This window comes from Medicago truncatula, chromosome 1 (genome assembly GCF_003473485.1).
Source record: "Medicago truncatula cultivar Jemalong A17 chromosome 1, MtrunA17r5.0-ANR, whole genome shotgun sequence".
Taxonomy (NCBI): Eukaryota; Viridiplantae; Streptophyta; class Magnoliopsida; order Fabales; family Fabaceae; genus Medicago; species Medicago truncatula.
In genome coordinates, this window is record NC_053042.1 from 54859148 (window position 1) to 54881658 (window position 22511).

At 32.0% G+C, this 22511-nt stretch overlaps 2 protein-coding genes across 2 annotated transcripts; one reads left to right on the plus strand and one right to left on the minus strand.

Annotated features, from left to right (window-relative positions):
• Positions 1-833: 833 nt before the first annotated feature.
• Positions 834-4868, plus strand: LOC25485633 (protein ALTERED PHOSPHATE STARVATION RESPONSE 1). The gene is made up of 5 exons (XM_013614888.3): positions 834-1036; positions 1175-2381; positions 3082-3302; positions 3479-3702; positions 3788-4868. The coding sequence occupies exons 2-5, from the start codon at positions 1433-1435 to the stop codon at positions 4638-4640; spliced, it is 2247 nt and encodes a 748-aa protein (XP_013470342.1). The 5' UTR covers positions 834-1036; positions 1175-1432; the 3' UTR covers positions 4641-4868.
• A 2414-nt stretch (positions 4869-7282) lies between these two features.
• On the minus strand, positions 7283-10663 carry LOC25485634 (protein CHAPERONE-LIKE PROTEIN OF POR1, chloroplastic). The gene is made up of 3 exons (XM_013614890.3): positions 10265-10663; positions 9074-9431; positions 7283-7899 (listed from the first exon to the last, which is right to left on the minus strand). The coding sequence occupies exons 1-3, from the start codon at positions 10592-10594 to the stop codon at positions 7724-7726; spliced, it is 864 nt and encodes a 287-aa protein (XP_013470344.1). The 5' UTR covers positions 10595-10663; the 3' UTR covers positions 7283-7723.
• Between the last annotated feature and the right edge of the window lie 11848 nt (positions 10664-22511).

The window sequence follows — 22511 nt, forward strand, 5'->3', positions numbered from 1 at the left end:
CTACACTCTCAAGTCTCAACCATACTTTTTGTAGAAAAAATTACAAACTATCCCACAACAAGAAAACTACTCAATACACTTAAAAGACCAAATTGTTGCGTCGAAGATAGATTAAATTGCTTCGGCATATGCACACTTATGGCGTCAGCCTGTAGACTTCTCATTCGACCCGTCTTGAAAAACGGATCAAGGAGTCTGACATGTGATGTGTGCGAATCAACGGGCAAGTAAAACCCATAAGGCGCAAGGAAGCTGATTGGTTGGATCCTCTTGTGGGTTGCACCGTCAATCGACCCTGATCTTCTGTGAAGGGTTCAAGCGAGAGCATACATGTCGGGACACAAAAGATGGTGAACTATGTCTGAGCGGGAAGAAGGCAGAGGAAACTTTGGTGGAGGCCCGCAGAGATACTGACATGCAAATCGTTCATCTGACTTGAGTATTAAGCGAACCGTGTAGTAATTAGTTCCATCTGAAGTTTCCCTCGAGATAGCTGGAGCTCGATGTCGAGTTCTATCAGATAAAGCCAATAATGAGATGCATAGGGTAAAGCCAGCGCAACAAGAAAACTCTCCCATAATAACGCTGATTTTTTTTCATACTACTCGATATGAAATTTAGATAAGTACAATCAAAACATTTTCTACAAATAATACAACATTAGCTTTTTGTTTTTTATATAAAAGATAAAATACAATATTACTCTCTTTGGTTCTATAAGAGAAAGTTGAATATTTAACTCAAATTTTTAACAAACATATCAACTTCTATTGATCTAATTTTCTTTTATAATACAAAATCAGAGAGTATATTGAATTTTTAATCACTTCAAACAAGTGCTTTTATCAAGAATGCCTCACCATGGCCATACTCTTCTCTCTCCCTCTCTCTTTCTCGAGCCCCAACATTCTTTACTCACCTGCCTCTTCTCTCTCCCTTGTCTGCAGTACAAATGTGTAGTCAAGTTTTAGACTTTCATTTTACCAAAAAAAGTTATGAACTTTCAGTTTTTTTAGGTGGAGATTTTTTGCTAATGGTACAGTTTTTAAGGATTAGTTTATTTCACTAACACTAAACCACTACTAGTAACTGCATTTTTTTATTAATAATTACTACATTTATTTTTATGTACTTGGTACTAACCATTATGTTCCTTGCTCTTGTTTGTGAGTAGTGTTGAACTTCCTGAGACAAGATGCTGCTGATTTTCTGTCAAAGAGGAAATGGTTTAACTCAGTCTTGGTAAAAAAAGAAACTTTTTTTTGTGTTCTTAGAAACCCATTTGAAAGTTTCATCTCTCTGTCTGTGAAAGTTCCCTCCTTTTTGTCAGAGAAAACAACAACACATTCCTGAATCTATCAAGCAAGAGCCTTTCTTTCTTGCTTCATTTTCTAAAGGAAAAAACCAAAGAAGATAAGGGTTACTGTTAAAGATGGGGTGTGTTGCCTCAAAACTAGAGGAAGAAGAGGAAGTAGTAGCTATTTGTAGAGAGAGAAAACGTCAGCTGAAACTAGCTGTAGAGAAAAGATATGCACTTGCTGAAGCTCATTGTAAATATTTTCACTCTTTGAATGCTGTAGCTGCTGCTATTAAGCTTTTTGTTGCAAGACATTCTTCACCTTCTTCACCTTTCCTTATAACTTTCCCTCCTAAGGGTCTTGACCCTTCTCCTTCTCATTCATCTGCTGAAAATGTCATAAATAACCCTATGTTTCTCCAGCAAACACCATCAGAAACCAAGCATGAATCTGTTGCTTGCAACTCATGTATTGGTTCCACAACCTCAGAGTCTTCTGAGGAAGAGGGAGAGAGAGAAGTTGAAGGTTGTAGAGAAGTTCAAAATGAACAGCCAAGTGAGTATTTCTACATGCACATGCCTATGAATATGCCTATGCATCATATGTCTATGCCACCACCTTCAATGCCTTCACCGCAGAGAGATTTTGGTTGGGATTTCTTTTACCCTTTTGACAGTATGAGGCCAGAGGTTATGAATGGCTACCATAGGAATTCAGATGATGATTTGAGGGCAGTGAGGGAGGAAGAAGGGATTCCAGAGTTAGAGGAGGAAGTAGAAAGGGTAGAACTTGAGCATAAGGTGGTGGTGAGTGTCAAAGAGAAGAATAATAAAGAAGGCGGAGGGAAAGTTGTGAGTGGTGTTGAAACGGCGAAGCCTGTGGATGTGGCTAATGAAAATGAAAATGTTGGGGAGCAAAAGGGGCTTGCTGTTCTTGATACACCTGCAGAGGGGAGAGAGTTGCTTGAAGCTTTGAAAGATATCGAGGACCATTTCATTAGGGCTTATGAGTCTGGTAAGGGCGTGACCAAGATGCTTGAGGCTAATAGAATTCCCCTTCATTCTAGTTTGGAGGAAATCAAAGGTGAGTCCTAATTATAGTTGAGTGTGTTGAATTGATTGATTAAAATCTTTTCAACTTTTAACATGTCCAAGGTATGATGATTACTTATTACCATTTACCAAGACATTGGTTCATCTTAGTAACTGTAAATATTCATTTGCATTTAGTAATATTCCTAGGTTGGGCTTCTTAAGACCTGTAGATAGTTGATTTGGTTCATGTAACATGTAGGCATGAAGTTGAATTAGCTTTTGCAGGGGATTTGAGGTCCATGCAATAATGTTGACACATTTATTGATCATGGCAGTCAGATCTCAAATCAATCGGGAAGATTACTTAAATATGATTTGATGAAGTTGTAATGTGAGCTGACTAATCTCCAATTGATGGCCGAGTTGATTTAGTGCATGTTACTGCCTGTTTTTTTAATAGTGGTGACTAAGGAACCCTGATGTAGGAATATGATAGCTAGGAACTTAAACAAACAATAAGTACATTTCTTACATAACCAGACAACATTTTAAAGCTGCTGACCGTATTCATTTGAGTGCATAGACTAGTTGCAACTTTGCCAGATTAAGGAGTTTTAATCTATTAATGAGCATGCACTAGAATATACAGACATGACAAAATTGATACTCTGGATGTCTCATGTTGTGATATATATTCCGTGTACGGTGTATCTATGATTAAAAGTTTGAACCATCTGATATCAATGCAGAAAGTTCGACCAAACTCATTAATGCAATAACATGGAAGTCCATGTCATCTAGGCAATCATCATGCAAGAGTCTGGTGGTTCAAAATATGAAGGATTCTTCAAGTTGGGTGGAATATAAGAATGATCTATTTGATGATTATGGAGGAATGGATTCGGGAAGTCATTTATTAACCTTAGGAAGGTTATATGCATGGGAAAAGAAATTGTTTGAGGAGGTTAAGGTAAGGTTAATTTTATTATTGCTTTTGTTCGAATCCGTATTTTCTGTTTATGACGAAATGAAATTGCTTGAATGTGTATTCTCTAAAATAACAATGTGTTAGTGCTTAACTTCTAGTGTGGCCTTGTTTTGTTCCTTGACATATCTTGCAAACATTTAATGAATTCCTTGCCTTAGGCTGGAGATAGCACGCGGAAAAATTATGAGAAAAAATGTGCTCAGTTGAGAAATAAGAATGTTAGAGGAGATGATGAATTAAGCATGGACAAGACTAGAGCTGATATGAAAGATCTGTATGCTGGGATCTTGGTTGCAATTCGACGTGCAGAGTCGATCTCAAAGAGAATTCAGAAAATGAGAGACGAAGAATTACAGCCTCAAATTGTTGAACTATTGAAAGGGTGAGATAATATAGAACTTCATTCTAAAAGGAGACTAAATAGTTTTGAATTCATTGATTTATCATTTTCCATTTTCCAAATGCAGCCTAACACAATCGTGGAAAATCATGTTGGAGTCTCATGAAACTCAGAAGATGATTCTTTCCGAAGTCAAATACTTCACATGTCCCCCTTACGATAAATTTTGCAATCAATCTCGTGGATTGGCAACTCTTCAGCTTGAAGCCGAGCTTCATCATTGGCGTGCGTGCTTTAGAGAGTATACCGCAGCTCAAAAAGCATACGTAGAAGCTCTGCATGGATGGTTAAGTAAGTTCGTAGTCCATGAAGTTGAATTTTACTCGAGAAGCAAAAATGTTGCCATGCCAATGCCATTTCAAGTCAATGGGCCACCATTACTTGTGATATGCAATGATTGGTTAACTTCCTTACGAAAGTTGCCTGATAAGACAGTAGCACTCGCTTTGAAAAGTGTTGTGAAAGATGTGAAAGCTCTTTGGATTCAACAAAATAAAGAGCAGCAACAGAAGAGGAAAGTAGATAACTTAACGAAAGATTTAGATAGAAGATATGATGGATCATATAAACTGAAGACGAAGATGCTTGAGTTGCAAGTAACAGATCATAGATCAGAAGAAGAGTCTGTTCGTGAAGAAGAATGCTTAATGGATAAAGGTGATTACTTGGAGACACTGAGGAGAAAACTTGAGGTAGAGAAGGAGAAGCATTACAGTTGCATGCAAGAAACTCAGAGGATGACATTGAATGGATTGCAATTTGGGTTTTCTCAAGTACTTGAATCTTTGACAGAGTTCTCCAAAGCATCACAGAAAATGTACAATGATCTCGTGACTTTTAGTGAGAAAGCTGGGAACATTTCGTATATAGAAGATGGTGGTTGCAATGTGGAAAACTGCAACAGCCAAAATGGACAATAGAATTGTACTAGTATTAGTTAGGGTGATATTTGTTCATTTGGGAGGTGCTTTATGTAATTATGTTTTATTAAGTGTGATGCTATGTCGAAGCAGCTCGCTGAGACATCATCGATTTTTAAGGTATTTGTTTAGTTGACCAAGTGCAGACATCGATTTTTAATGTATTTGCACTATTAGTGTTGGTATTGTTGTTGAGAAAGTCCTGAGTTGTGGTTTTTGAATTTTTAATCTATTTTATTTAGCTTTTTCTTTCTTAAATAATTTATAGTTTATAAAATTTAATGATATACTCCAAACTTTTTTACTCACTTCTTCCTTGGCTATGAGTTTGGATATCTGAAATGCAGGTTTCCATTCATTTATTCTCACACAATTTTTCAGGTATCTTCCGTATAGGAAACTGTGACTTGCACGAGATATCATGTACAGTGTGATAGTTCTTAATTTCTTGTAGAGAATTTTATGTTATTGAATACCAGATTGTAATAAAAGTATAGCATCTGATGTTAGTGAAGGCTCACAAAGAGGCTCGGGATGGAGGCTAGACTAGAGCAACTTTTGTTTTACTCTAGCACTATTTTAAGGTGACAGCTAAGGTACCATGGAAGAATGGTGGGTAATTTACCCTAATCAATACACATTAGTCACATAAACACATATTCATGAACTATCTTGACTCCACCAATAAATTGTTCATATTCATTGGTTGGTGGGTAAATTACCCATCATTTTTCAAAGGTAATTTAGAAAAAACCCTATTTTAATACTACTACTAAACTATGATGGTAAAAGAAAACTATGATGGTAAAAGAAAAGAAAACTATGAAAAATCAACAAAACAAAAGATGTTGCTATAAACATATGTTTTATATACAGATCAGGTGCTACAGTGCTCACCCATATCCATGCCTACAACTCTTTTTTCAATGCTGGGGATCACCGCTACAATCACTAATGAGTAATGAAATAGGGAACTCATTTTACTAACTGCATGGAGTTGCTTTCAACAATATACTCGCAATTCTTGCTCTTTTTTTCACTATCAGCTTAGACCATCCAATGGCCTATTGAAAATGAGGGAAGAGGAGAGAGATGATGAACAAATTCAATAAGTTGAAACCCTGCCACGTATGCCACGCGTTGTTTTTCTGACCGTTGATCTTGGCGCGTGGTCGTTGCAGAACGCGGAGAGAGAAAGTGAAATGGATAAAGGCCGTGACACGTGCCTTGTTACGATTGGTTGCTTGAAAATTTATCTTCTTAATAATTTGGACTCAATTATTTCATTGCAAATGATTTTTTTTTTACCAAAATTCGTAATTTTTTTTCTCTATAAATAGAGACTTGGATCATTTGATTTGGACACAGAAAAAAAATCATATTTTTCACTCTCTTAATCTTATAATTAGCATTTCTTTTGAAGTTTTAGTCTTTGTTTAGTGAAATGGATCTCAATAATAATCAATTTAACACCCAAAATTCTTCTGATTACCCATTTAGCTATCAAAATCCCAACAATTATCAACACCCAAATCAATTTCCCAACCAACATCTTCAAAACCCAAATCAATTTCCCAACCAAAATCCTCAAAATCCAAATCAATTTTAAGTTAATGCTCAATTATTTTAGTCTTTGTTGTCTTGCATTTTAAGTTATTTGTGTGTCGCATTTTAAGTTAAGAAAATAAAAATAAATTATTTTACAAAATTTTGTTTTTCCAAAAAAAACTAAAAAATTAATAGTTAATTGTATTATTTTAATTTAATTATAATCGATAATTTTAGATAATTATAAAAACAAAAATATAAAATTAAATAAGAATATGAATAAGAAATAAAAGGTGGTGGGGTAGGGTGTTGAATGAAAAAACCATTGGAGAGGTAAAATTGAATGGGTGTTAAATTATGAGAGAGAAAATGACATGGAGTGTTGAAAATTGAAAAAAGTGAGTGTTGAAGGGTATTGAAAATTTTTTCCCATTGTACATGGTCTTATTGGTCTTCTTTATCTTTTTATTATACGGATTACTAAAAAATCCAGTGTTTGACGATTTACATAAAACAATTACTTTCTTAAAAGAATGAATCATCATTCGGGTTCTTAAAACTGTAAAGTCCTACAAATTAATCTCTAGTAAAATTTACAAATGAAATTTTAGTCCTTTGAATTAACTGAAGTGACCAAGAATAGTGATAAACTCCTTTTGAAAATAAGATTTAAATACCTTTTCAACCAAACACAAACTGTGTCGCATGCTGAAAACTGAAAAGGCATAAGTTGCAGTCTTTAAAACAGATACGTACAAGTACATAAAAGCAAGTGCTAATGACCCCTCGAAAAGAAAAGACAAATATATATTATCATATAGCTTTGGGACAAAACCCCAAAAATAATGTAGCAGGCCTAAAACCTTTTATGCCCTTTAGGGTAGATATGTTACTTCCATGTGAGACTGTGTGGTTTAAGTTTGAAACAAATTAAGAAATTATATTTGTACATCAATTTTGTGATAACTTTTTGTACAATTTTCTTTCTCACACTCACATGATGTTCTTTTCCTCTCTCTTCTTTTTTCTCTCTCCATTGATCGGACTATTGGGATTGCAACAGGCTCACTAGCCCTGAACATAAAATCTGCCTCTTTACAATATATATTGCATGCTGCTTTTTAATTTGCCAGATAAACAACTACATTTCATATTATGTTTTGTACAATATGCAATCATTTTACATCCTAAAAATGCATGAGGTATGATCATGCTGCATGTAATTGAAAAATTACAAGTTTCAGCTTTAGATACAAGATTGTCATGTTTGCTTTTGATACAAGGTTGCCATGTTTTCCTGTCTAGATTAAGTACAGAGAAACCAAGAATTATGATTTCACTAACAAGATCAACAGGGAACCCTATGCCCAAAAATGGGACAATTTCTACAGCGACCAGTTCTCTACAGCTGATGCTACCACTGGGCCAGCTAAACCGCTATAACAGTAGCCTTCCCTGTCAACCCTTGGACATGATCATGCAAATGAATAATTACAGATTTCACATTTTAATACGAGATCACCAAGTTTTCCTGTCTACCTTAGGTATAGCGAAACCAAGAACTGAGAGATGATTATGACTTCACTAACAACAGCAGCAGGGGAGCGTATGCCTAGAAATGGGACAATATCTACCTGCAACCAGTTCTCTACAACTGACCCTACAACAGCACCAGCTACGAGCCCTCCTATGGTTATAACAACAGCCTTCCCTGCAGAAATAGAAAAGCGAAGTGTAAAGGAGGAAAATGTGAACGGAAAGAAAAATGCTACGCTAGTCCAAAAGGATCAAGTGTATTTGGCTCTGCGGTAACAAAGACATTTTTTGATTGATTGATTTTGACTAAAAGTAAGTTGAATGTAAAGCTATTCAGATGAAAGTAGGTAAATTCAAAGCTAAATTCTAAAGGCAAAAGCTCCAAATTCTTTCTTCAAGTTAAAATAAATCCTGGAGGCAAAATCAATTCTATCCGAGAACATCCAAACATGCCAAAATAAATTGTACACCTTTGGAGTCAATTTTGGCTCTTCTGAACGTAGAGTAGAGCTACACTGAGAATAGTTTAAGAAAGAGTTAAACGGTCTTACAAGTTTTGAAAAAGATCTGAACCACCCACAACTAGAAGTACCATTTGTTAAGATAGACAACTTTTTTGACAGCAGTACCATTTTATACAGAAACAATCTCCATATTAGGTAAATAAAACCCTCATTTCAAAGACACAAGCAGTAATATCCAGTAGATTAGCAGTATCAGAATACCAAAACTTTTAATATCAAAAGTCTGGGATAACATAAGAAATGAAGTCTATTCAATAGGTTGGCCTTATTGTTTCTACAAAGTATGGTGTGTTGCATGTCTCGTTGCTATGTAAGTGAAAGATTCACCATACAAAAACACCTTATTATGAATGTCTACAAAATTGGTACTCTGTATGATGCAAGGTCTCATTATGCACATAGTACTAAAAAATAGACCTTGCATACTCATACCACTCATTGCTTTGTGTCTTCAAAGCAATGAGTCTTCAAATGTAACGTTTCAATAAGAGGGGTGCTAGTAACATTTTCTAACCACTATCTCCTATTGGTTAAAATTCTAATGGATCTCGCTAAATCATGTGGATTCCACATAACTTTAGTGAGACTGATATGAATTTTAACAAATAGAAGATACAGTATTGCTAGAACTTTTCTTTCAACAAAGGCAAACATGAAGGAAAAGCTCATCACATTCATTTTTTTTTTCCATCCTACTCTCCCACCCATTATGGCCATCTAAATGCTTACTTTCATTCCATGATACAAGTCAATACGAATATTGCCACTCATGATACAAAAATTCCATCACATTACAATATCAATGTGCATGATAAATCTCCTTACCTAACTTAACATTCTTTTTGGTCATGAAGTACAAGGAAGCACCAAAGCTACCAGCCAAGATAAGTCCCGGAACATCAGCCCCAGCATAACCTGCAGGGGGCGAAGAAGAGCCACTAAAATAGGTCAAACCCATCAGTGCACCATATACTCCAGCTTGTAGACCAAGATCCCTGGTGGAAGGTGACTCAATTGAAACTGGTGCTTTCTTCATGGTGGATTGCATCCATTGAGGCATTGAACTATTAGCCTGGGACTGAACACGTTTTACATCGGCATAACGAACACTGCTGCTCACTACTTTTCCTGCTCGCCGCTGAGTTAACCTCTGCATAAGCAACATGTCATATGCAGCCTCGACCTAAAAATGGACACAAATTCCATCAATAGGTGTATAGAATTAATATATAGAACACTAAAAGTACTGAACTAGAGACTGAAAATGTGAGGTATTCAGGGTATCACGGGGTACGGACATGAATTTCAAGACCATAGGCAAAAAACTCAAGCATGTATAACTAACTATTAACAACTGATGTCTGATCATTGACCACAAAATACATGCATGCAGTGAAAACAAAATAGGGTCCAATTCCAAGGGTCTGTTTTAGAAAATATATTTGGTTTACAATTAAGGGTCTATTTATTTTCTTAAATGCTAGCTAGGAAGAATGCAGTTTTCAAAACATGGAAAACAATGTTTTGATATTTTCAAAATTCTGAATATGTTGGATGGAAACAATGGGGAGTAAATAGGCTTTTAAGTTTCAATCTTTTAACCACAAAACACATAATTCATCCATATAAAACCAGCTTCTAAGGTCCTGGAGTGTGACACTCCGTATAAACTATTTTCAAATCTTATTGTTGCTTCCTATGAAACTTTCTAGGAACATGAAACAAAATTAAAAAGTAAAAATAAAATCACTTTAATGTTTTTACTTAAAGTGGATAGATACAATATGTTAACTTTTTATGTTATGGTCCCTTTGGATTGATTTGTTTAAACTTATCTATTGACATAAACAAGACATCTGGGAGAGAACTTGTGAAAACATGTTAATAATTTGTTTTCAGCTTAATATCATAAACTCTCTGAGATAACTTATGAAAATAGCTTATAGCTTATACAGAAACAGTTTGACTTTACATTATAGAAGAAATAGCTTATAATAAATTGAGGGAAAGTGTAACCTGAGAAATAGTTTCTTGGTCATCTTTGCAAGAAGCAACGATGGAGTTTTTGGCGCGAAGTATATCATCAAAGGAAGCACCTTCCGATACACCTAACAGCTTCAGCGCGTTTTCAACCGACATCTCGAACGGTGCTGAGTCATCTGCGCGCGAACTCGCTTGAACCGGTCCCACGCTCCTCGTTGACGCGTGCCTCCACCTTTTACGTAGCGGCCAAGGTTCGGTGAGGATCGGTTTAACGAGACTGCGAACCGGTGGTGGTCTTGGGAAAGATGAACCGGCAGAGATACGGTCGGACCGGACAGGGATAGTGGCTGTTGTGGCAGCCATTTGTGTGTTGAAGAAATGTGAGGCTTGAAATTGGAGTGACGAAGAAAAGAAAAGAAAATAAAGCCAAAAAGAAAAGATCAAAATAATAATACTAGCTATTTAAAGATCGAAATAGTTTCATTCATTCACAACCGTTGATGCCTAATAATCATCTTCGCAAATTCTATGGTACACCAAATCATCAATTTTATTTTTTTTAATAAACACTAAATCATCAAATTAATATTGAAACGAGTTGTTTTTTTTTTTTAAATGAATTATTTTCTATCATTATCAATTACAATAATTAAATTTTATTTATCAAAAGTGTCCAAGAAATAAAATTTATTTTTTTTGAACTTTTGTTACATATAACAAAGAATATAATTTATTTTTCATGAGAAAATGTTAAAAATTTAATATGATTCTTATAAATAATGAAATGACGTTTTTTCTTATTTTTATAAAATATAAATATTAATAAATAACTTTTTATTACATAAAATGATCGTTAAATTATAAGATTTTAAAACAGAAGTACCGATACACCTAAACGTAAAAGTTTCCTCATCTTCTTACTATCCATTTAAAATTGAAAGAGTCGTACCTATGGTGATAACTGTTTCTTCTACGCTACTACAATTATTACATTACACTTCATTATGAACAAAACAAAACAAATTATTTGTCAAACAATATATATAAATTAGTCTCATTTATTTCTTTATCATGATCGTCTTTATCTTATGAAATGTTTTTCTTACGACTCAACTCAAAGCTCGTTTGTTATAGTTTTTTTTTAAAATATATTTTTGTAGTGTAATGTGATTTTGTTATAATTTTTTTAACAAAGAAATTTTTAAGGAAAGTTTCAAATGAAAAATCAGTTTGAATAGTTGATCTTAAAATGTCATTCTAAGTATTTCATCATTTGATTATAATTTTTTTATATTAATATTTTGAAAAAATCTCTAAAAAAAAAGAGCTCTTTCAAATAGCTTTTCATTAAATCATTTTTTAAAGAGGTCATTTTGAAAAAATATGTGATTTTTACTATGTTAAATCTCGAACAATGAATATTTAAGTTAGTGAATGTCAAAATCTCTTTTTTAACTTATATCAAATGAATTTGAAATAACTTTTACTATTTTTGAGTAAATTTTAAAAAAAAAAATCCATTTTCAAAAATACAAAGGAAAATCCATTTTTTAAGAATCTAAAACAAACGGGTCTTCAAAAATAGATACAAATTAATCCTTCAAAACAAAAATAGATACAAATTAAATACAAAGGATATTTGAAGGATAATTAGTTTAGAGCTTATGCAAAGTAGCTTATGCAAATAAATAAGCATTAATGTATTATTTACAAGTTTGTTAAGGTAGTTTATGAAAAAACAACTTATGAATATACAATTTTCGTTAATAAGATCTTATAAATTAACATAAAAGTTTAATTATTTGCATAAACTTTTTTTTATAAGCTCAATCCAAACGGGCTCAAAATATAATACTCAAATTAGTTTTTGATATTTTCAAATAGATACAAATTATCCTTCAAAAAAAAATAGATACAAATTAATCTCTCAATTAGTTTATACTAACCGTAACATAAGGATTAACTAGGTATTTAACCCATATGTTGCATGAGTTTAATCCAAATGTGCATATTTTTTCGCACAATGTGTCTATTGTTTGATTTTATCAAAGATTATTAAAAATCTTGAATATTATTTATTTATTAAATCGAAGAATTGTTTTTAAATTAAATCGTACAACCACATGTTATACTAAAAAATCTATATAGATTTGACCTTAATAATAAAATTTAACAACATTTATACAATAAATTAAAAAAGTACAATCTTGATATAAACCACCCTATTATAAATTTTTAGAAGAAAAATACAAATTCAATTATTTTATTTAATAAATAAAAAGTATATTAAATATTTAAAACATAAAATGTATTTACTTTAATTAAAATTGTTGGTGTCGTATGGATACATGTGAAAAAAAATCAAATTCATAGTGGGAAAAGTGTTTCTTTATCCACATGTGAAATTTATTAAAAAAAAAAAAAACTTAAAATATGTGCAAAACTTTCTATTGTCCTATAACCTAAAGAAAACTTATCTTTGCCAAAAACACTTAAATGACACAAAATAGAATTTCCTAAATATTCCAAACAATATGAGTCCTAAAATATAATTTGTTGGACTTAGTTCATTGTTGTCACAATTAACTTAGTTCCAATGAAAACTTTTTTGAGATAGGAGATATGCTATTTGACATTATCTTTCTGATGAGTTTTCAAATATTCTTAATAATGGATTCTTCAATAGTGCTTAATATTAGTTCTTAAACGCCCTTTGAGGTAGGAGATATGTTGTAAGGTATAATCTTCATAATATAGATGTAAGAACAAAATGATAAAAATAATTTAGTTTTAAAGATAATAAAAAGTAATGCTGTAGAAAATAACAAGAAGATATTATATATCTTTAGTCTTCCAATGGAGGAGAACTATTTCCACGGATAAACAAATTGACCTCCCCCAAATCTTCCTATCTCAGAGAAATTGAACAGTTATATTTTTCATATTTTTGCTTGTCTTTGAAATGTCTAATACAATAGAAATTTGTTATTTAGTTAAGGTGAGTAAAATTTTGACACCGATTAATTAAGGAATTTTAATAGGATTTTATGATGCTTTTTTTACATTAAGAAAGAGAGCCAACATATTTATTTATCTTGCTGGAGACACAATATATACATGAAGAATCTAAAGCTATACAATTTCGATTAAACTTTATAAATATGATGATTTGTATATATCTTTGGTTTTTTGAGACATGTCAGATGAGAATGACAATTATATATAAGAATGGTGAGAATGAATTGCAGTCATTAGATTAAAAATAAGGGATAAAATTAAAACACAATTTAAGTTAGTCATATGCTAAGCCAATCATGTGATCACTCTCTCAGTACTTCTCATTTCACCATTGTCTCCTTCTATCTGCTTTCACCCCCACTCTCCACCATCTCTTCCGGTGAACCACCACATCTACCGGCGAACCACCACCAACTTTGAGAACCACGACCATGTCTTCGCTCAGTCAAGCATTCTTCTTCCCTTCCACCACCAGTTCCGGTGACCCCAGCCTTCCACCACCAAGGGTCACCGTCGCTCTATTCCCCTCACGTTTCTTCAATTATCTCATATTTATAACCATTTTTTAATTCTCCCGATCCTGATCTTATGTTTCAAATTCAAATAAATCTTTTTAATTCAATTTAAACACCCTTATATAAACAACCCTTTTCCAGTTTTCAATCAACAAAAAATCGTCGACAACCGTGTTGCACGCCGGTGACGACCCTGTCTGAGATGCTCGCATTGAGAGAGATGCAGAAGTGGTGGAAGGATGGGTCAAACAACCCATGATCACGCCGGCGAACGAGAACAACAAGAGGGGGAGGATGATGAACGTAAGACAGTTTCCACTGCAACCGCTGCCACCACCGATTGTTTTTTCTGGTTCTTATAGCTTCTGATGGAAAACAATTAAGTTGATAATAATAAATTAAAATTCACAAATCACAACAATGAGAATAGTGGTTTTGGCTCAAGGAATTTTAGAAAGAAAATTGCTTTTTAGACATAAAATACTTCCTATTGACACAAGTAATTTACCAAAAAGCCCTCAGCGGCAGTTAACAACCATTAGACCATGTGCTTGCAGTTAACTGCCGCTGCCTTCCAGCGGTTATTAACTACCGATTAATCACCATTACACATCAAAAATCATTACTTTCCCAATCTCAATGGGATTTATGCAGCTCAATCCTATTTTCCTAACTGTTCCATTACTGCCAACATCAATTACAACTCATACTTTCTTGTTTCTTTGTGCCAAAGCAGAGTGCAGATCTGCTCCATTTCTATATATGTCCAGTTACCCGGTTCTTTTCACAGATACATGACACATGGCAATTAAAAACTCAATGGTTGAGATAACACTTCTCTTGTTCTTATTCTCAACCGTACGTATGCTTCCTTCTTCTTCTCTCTCACTGTCTCCTGTTTCCTCCTTCCGTCATGTTACTTCACTGCCGCCGTGAAAACTCACGTTTCCTACTTCTTCATCTTCGTTGCTCTCAACTATAACTTATAACCACTTTTTTCCTTTATTAATTTATTCCAATTTCCAGAATTCAGAAACTAATTTATTTCAATTTCTAGAATTCAAAAACAAAAAACGATTGTGAAATCAGTGTGCTTCAAAATTACCGGTCTACCTGCTCCGCCGAGGTTATCTGAATCGGAAGAGTGTTCTGTCGTAGACGGCAGGGAAAGGAAGTTGTGACATGTGATGGCCGCCAACCGGCGGCGACAAGACTAAGCAGTGTTTTACAAATGAGTTTGATTTGTTCAGGAATGAGGGTTTCACAAAAATCGTTTTTGTAGTTCTTTTAATCTCAGCCATTGAGTTTTTAATTGCCACGTGTCATGTATCTGTGAAAAGAACCGGGTAACTGGACAGATATAAAAATGGAGCAGATCTGCACTCCAATATTCCACCCAAGAGATTAATTAGACACCAACAAAAAAACCATGAATTTTAGAATTGGATTATCCTTCTTCATTATATCGATTTTAAAATTTTAGAATTGGATCTTAATTGGTTCCACCCAAGAGATTAATTAGACACCAACAAGAAACCATGATTCTCGTTTCTCTCTCCATTGATGTTCTTCTTATCCTTTCTTTAATCCATCCACCTTACTGTCCATTAAGAGTTTGTGTGAAAAATTTGATTTTGGATGGAGGTTAAGTTGTTAAACTGAACAATAAAGAGGAAATAAAAGAAAGAGTGGTGATGGATTCATTGACAAAAGTAAAGTAACCATTTTGCTGTGTGATAGTGATTTAGCGGTAGTTAACTATTGCTAGTGGCACCAGCGACAGTTAACTGCCACCGTTTTACAGAACGGTAGTTAATTATCGCTGGGGGCGTTTAAGTAATTTACTTGTGTCAATTAGAACTTTTTAATATGAGAAAAACAATTTTCTTTTAGAAATAAGAATGTATATGGGGAGTGAGATGGAGAAGAAAGAGATTTCGTAACCCAAAAATAAGAAAACACAAACCACGTGATACCTTTATTGTGACTTTCTAATCTTTGCCATCAATTACAAATTTAAAGGCTCACAATCATTTTTACCATTCTCATATATATATTTGTCATTCTCATGTGATATGCTTCTTGATTTTCTGAACCTTATGTTGAATTGTTACAGCGGTGGACATTAAATCATCCACATAGAACTGTAATCAATTCATTTATTTATTTGGAATTTTTTATGAAAATACTTTTTGAGATTTAAATTTAAAATTGAACTCACATGAAATAAAAACTGCAATTAAAAAGGTTTCTATTATACAGTGATGTAAGAGATGTAAGAAGTTTGTAATTTCCACTCAAGTACTTTTTAACGTACATTTACTTGATTATTAGACATTATTTGAGATTTTTAATTATTAGTAGAGATGATATAAATGTTTAGATAATGAGAATTTGAGATTTTTTTTAATCAAGTTTAGATATAGTAGATAGATAGATATATTAAGAAGGATGTGGAACTTTATTTGCTCAAGAATGACTCAAGTTTAGTGATACATATTTTTTAGCTATAGATATTTACATACCTGATATAAATTCATGAAAAATTATAGGGTTAACAGGGTTTTTACTCCTGTAATATATATCATTTTCGGTTTTCGCCCCTATAAAATTTTCGGTTTGATTTGCACCCTCGTAAAAATTTTATTTTTCGAAAAACACCCTTAATAGGTCATTCAAAAACCAAAATTTCTTGAAATAAAATTCTGAAAATGGCCTATTAGGGGTGTTTTCCGGAAAATAAATTTTTTACAAAGGTGCAAATCAAATTGAAAATTTTATATGGGCGAAAATCAGAAATGAGATATATTACAGGGATGAATATTAACCCAAAATTATATCTATGAAAAAAGTAGGGTTAAACTATTTGGTCAATTTTAAAGTAGCTTCAATCTCTATCATGTCATAGAAACCAATGAATGTAGCCAAGAGATGAAGCGTAAAAAATAGAAGAAGAAAAAACTATTAATACAAAATTGAAGAGGTATCATTTAATAGTTGTTTGGAGAAAGTGACGATGAACAACCATTTTTCATAAACTTCTTGAGCAACAATGATGAAACAAAAATGAAAATAGAAGCCTCCTTTATCCTCTTTTCCTAATTCACATAAAAAAAATTACACATTAAGGAATAAAAGAAACATGAAAGAAAGACGGGAAAATAGACTAACAAACATCATATTCATAAAAAATGTAGGGTTTAAATATTTGGTCATTTTAAGAGTAATTTAACTCCCAATCATGTCATAGAAATCAATGGATAATAAAGAGATGAAGAGTAAAACATTGTGAAAAAACAATAATAGAAAATTGAAGAGGAACAATTCAATAGTTGCTTGGAAGTGGTGATGAACAAAATCCAAAATTTGCTGCACAAATTCACGAATTTATACACACAATGCTTTTTCAATGTAGGACAAATAGTCTCCTTAGTAGAAACTAAATATATTGAGATCATGTTATTAGTGGTTGTATTTAAAACTGTTTATTTTAAATATTTTATTTACAGATGAATATTTAAAAAATGTATATAAGAATTGCTATTTCATATAATTTTTAATTTAATTTATATAAAAAAATTATGGTTGAAGATACACACTTACATGACTTGCCATTTCATAGACCTTGAGAGCATTAAGGATGCAACGAAAGCAAATATAGAAGCCTTTTATCCTCTTCTCCTCATTCACATGAAAAATAGTCATGTCAACATTAAGAAAAAAAAAGTTAATAAAGACTACCAAATTAACATCAATAAAAAAAGAGTGGTTAGATATTGTATCACTATATATAATAGAGTATTTTTGAATCCTTATCCCACCATAAAAATCAATGAATTGTCAATATCTATGTAAACAATACAAAAGAAACAAAGATCACCATGCAAAAGAGTTGTTTGGTGAAAATGATGATAGTCAAAAACCAAAACTTATTCCAAAACCATTATGCAAAAAATCACATATTTATACTCACAAAGATGATGAATTGGAGGATATCAATTAATCAATACAAACTATAACTTACACAATGAGCGAGTGAATTATCATTGTTAAAAAATATGAGTTATGGAATAGAAAAAAAATAGTAGTTCAAAGGATAATGTGATAAAGTTAGTTTTTAAAGATATAATTAATAAAAGTATAACTAATCAATTTTTTTTTTGAGCAACTAATCAATTCATTAGTTGTATGGTTGTAATTCCAATATATTTATTTGCGTTAATAATATTAATATATATATACTTTTGCTGTTCTATAATATTAAAAAAAGACATTATGTATCAAATTTGTAAACCTCTCAAAACAACTTCCAAAAAAAAAAAAACTGTGTATTAACTTATTGATTATGCTGTGACGTCATGAAATCCTTTCCTTTATTATATTTAAAATTGGATTTCTCTCTTCTTTCAAAAAAAAAAATAAAATGAATTTCTTTCCTTTATTTTGGACTAAGATGGATTTTATTCTTCATTTTTTACATGTCAAGGTATGCTTTATTAAGTAGAAAAAGGTATCTTATTTTAATGAGAAATGATATTTGAACAACCATTTGCTAACAACTTTTATGACAATTTTTTTTTTCTCTTTTCTTATTGGTTAAAAACAATGGAGAGAGAAAAAAGAAGAGAGAGAGTAAGAATATAATGTGAATATGAGAGAAAAAGTTGTCTAAAAGTTATCACAAAATGATTGTACAAGTATCATTTCTCTATTTTAATATAAATAAATTGATTATGTTATTTGGTTATGGTTGTTGATCTTCTATAACTCATGAATTTGACAATAACTTCATTTTACTACTATTCTTTAAAGAGATAAGAGTAATTTTAAAGACATAATGAAGTTGTCTTATTCAGGTGTCATATAGGCACAATCCAAGCATTAGAATGAAGCAAGTTTCTAATTCAAAGATATATATATAGATAGATTTGTTCCCATATTAAGATGTGAGAAATTAATTTATACTATAATATAATATATTTTTTTGTTAGAGATTGCACGCACAACAAATAAAATTACTAGATAATTAAATCATAATTAGTGTTACGTTGTATTTTCAATTGGGTTGATCATGTATCATGTATTAGGGTTGATTAAAGTTGATCGCAATTTCTATATTATCATATTATATTCTCGATTGAGTTGTACTTGGGTCAAGTCTAATGTCTATCATTTTATTTTTATTTATAAAAATATTTGCCTAAAAAAAATATAATTAGTTTTATTGAAATTGGAATATGAAGGAGATAAAGAACATGAAATGATGAAAAAAGGTCAAATAAGTTTCTTTTTTGACAAAATAATCAAATGGACGAAATCATTGTGGACTTTGGTAAACTATCCACCAACTTAAACACATGGGTTAACAACAAGCAAAGTGTTTAAAAAATGTAAGAATATTTTTTTTTTTGAACAAGTCAAAATGAGATATATTAACAAAAAGTTTTGGTCCCTAGCACAAGGAGTGTCATAGGAATCAAAATAAAGTTACAACAAAAGTTCTGAAAACACCATCAATAGAAAAAAGAGATACATCAGCCAATCCCAAACAAACCAGGGGATGCTGCCACCACACATGATAACCAAAAGGGAAACAAACATTTTTTGTTTTCATCCAACGAAGAGATGTGATCTTGACTTTCTCAAGAAGTTGTGTTGTTGTTTTAGCTGTGTTTGTAAAGAGTCTTTGATTTCTTTCATTCCAAACGACCCAAATACCACAAAGCCAAATCAAATGAAGGAAAGACCTACGGGGAGCATAACCACCTGAAGAGTGAACAAATTGATAATAAGAATATTAGTTATGGAGCCTAAATAAAACTAGTTAAAAGACTAAGCGTGTAATTTAATCAAATAGTTAAAGATTGGTAACACTTGGGTGACACTGGGGTGTTAATATCGTGTGACATTGATCAACCATAAGTGTATAGAAAAATAAATAAAAATCCTTGTGAAAGAGAGAGAAAAATGTCACTTGTGTTACCCAAGTGTTAGCCGTTAAAGACACTAATATTTGAACACCCTTAATTTTTCAACACTTATTTAACATTTTATTTTATCTTTTTCCCTCTTTATATCATGTCATAAAATATATCATATCATTATATTATTATCTCTGAAAGTGTTGAATAATGGTGTTTGGGTTTTCAGAAATTATTTTACGGCAGTTAAGGGTTGGTTTTGGTCCAAGTAGAGAAAATATGTAGGTTGGTAGGTGGGCTAAAGTGTGTTTGTTTGGGTGCACGCATGTGCATGCGTGCATACATATGTTCATAAATCATATACATCACTCGTAAAAAATGCAATTGGACAATTTCAATTGGGCTAAGAGGCAGATAGATAAATTTTACATCCGACTCCACAAAGATGTTGGTCTATAAAATATAAATCAGTGTGGGGTAGAAATATTTAGGGTTTTTGTAAAAGTATGGTGAAGGTATCTTAAAATTCAAAATGTTGAGATTAAAGCCATTAATTTTTTTACAAGAATCGTAAACTTAAAGACATTTTTCAATATCTCTTTAACATTTTTGCTACCCTCTTGTTTTGTCGACAACCTTTTTTTTTCTTTCTTCCTTCAATCATTCTCCCATCTCTACACTCTTTCTATTTCCCTCTTCAACAACTCTTTCTTCGTGTTCCTTATGCTCAATCTATCATGTTATTCCTCTGCATACTCTCCAACTAAAATATCGAAGTTAATCAATGTCTTTAAATAACTACAATAGTTGAGTCTTCATTGGAAAAACAACGAGATTTTTCAAATTCAAATGTTGGAGATTCGTTATGAATGGAGATGATAAGCTTTTGGAGGAAAATTGTTACCCAAAAATTTAGTCAAATTCTTATGAGCAGTATGTGGTGGCGGATCAATAACGGGAGTTGAAAGAGGTCTTTCACTTGTTTGAAGAATGAGTTGTAGAGACGATTGAAGAAACCGCATGTTTTCTATTTTAGAGACAGCCATATTAAAACTCTTTTAAATTCATTATTTATAGCAAAATAAACTCATAGTCATGGATCACACAAGCACAAAATTTCACAAAAGGGATTTTGTCTTCTACTTGTAAGACATTCATCATCTTTTTACACTCCTTTTTGTGTTTTTGTGCAAAATAAGTACACCATTCGGTCATATTTATAAGCAAAAAACAACTTTTTAGGTATATTGTATAATTAATTAATCTGACCTATAATTATGACACGGTACATTAGTTATTTAATGAACTTAAAAAGTTATTTTTTACTTATAAATGTGACTGGATAGAAGTCGTATAATTTACAACATATAGCCAAAATATTTTAGAGAAGGATTATGTTGATTAACTCGTAAATGTATTTTCTATTGTTGGGATTAATGAGGCCTTAACTCGCTGAATTATGAAATATATGGGTTATATAGAAAACATTATTATACTAATAGTTGCAATCAATGTCAATATAACATCTTAACTAGATCACCGAAGGCATGGCTAGACTTCATTGGTTGACAAACAAGACTACAAATAGTTGAACTACCACTATGAATGTTAGCACTGTCGATTTCAATAACAAGATTATATGCAGCCTCAATGTTTGAGCCACCACTGTGATTGTTAACAATATCAACTTCAATAACATTATTATACGTAGCACCAATTTTTGAACCAACTCTATGACTACTAACACTAACGATTCCAATAACAAGATTATATATAGCCAAAAAGGATTCGTAACTTGAACTCACTTTCATTGCTGTCATTTTTGTTGCAAAAGTTGGCGCGAATGTTTGAACTACGACTATGATATGATTACTAGCATTATCAGCTTTAATAATAGGATTACATGTAGCTGAAAATGGTCAGTAATCTACATCCACTTCATCACTGCCACCGGTACATGCATCCAAAAATATTTCTCAATCCTCACTTGAGTCATCATCTATGATATGGCCACTTTTATTATATACTAAAGGAACAACCATATTTATAGAACTATATATATTTTAACAAATCGTCGCACTTGTTGTCGTAACATCAAGAAACACGTTGTGGTAGATGTTTCAACATATATGTATTAATATGAAGAGCAATGATATTTGAACAATCATTTGGTACAATCTATTTGACAATCTTTCTTTTCTCTTTGTTTATTGGTCAAAAACAATGGAGAGAGAAAAAAGAAGAGAGAGGGTAATAATATAATGTGAGTATGAGAGAAAGTTGTTTAAAAGTTGTCACGAAGTGGTTGTACAAATATCATTTTTCTAATATGAAATATATAAAATTTATGGTGTTGATTTATTTATTTTATTTTAGAAAAGGAATGAAAATATAAACTGAAAGAGAAATATATATATATATATATATATATATATATATATATATATACATATATATATATATATATATATGTATGTGTGTAAAATATGTTGAGATGCTTACAATGTGTTATTGATGCTTGAAATAAAATCAAACCAAAAAAATAACCACATTGAATTTCTAGATCTTCTATTAACATTTGAAAAGTGAAGTGAAAAAAATATGTTGGAGTGAGAAGCGAGAAGAGAGAAAAAAATGTTGAGTCTGTTTATTGCGTTTGAGCATCAAAGTATGATCGTGTGGAAGGAGAATAAACACTACATGGATAAAAGCTTAAACTTTCAACACTTAAATATACATATTTAATAACTCTATTGTTGTTGATTTTTCTTGGGAAGTAAGAAACAAAAAGAAAGAAAATGAACAAGACACCTCCTTAATTGAAAA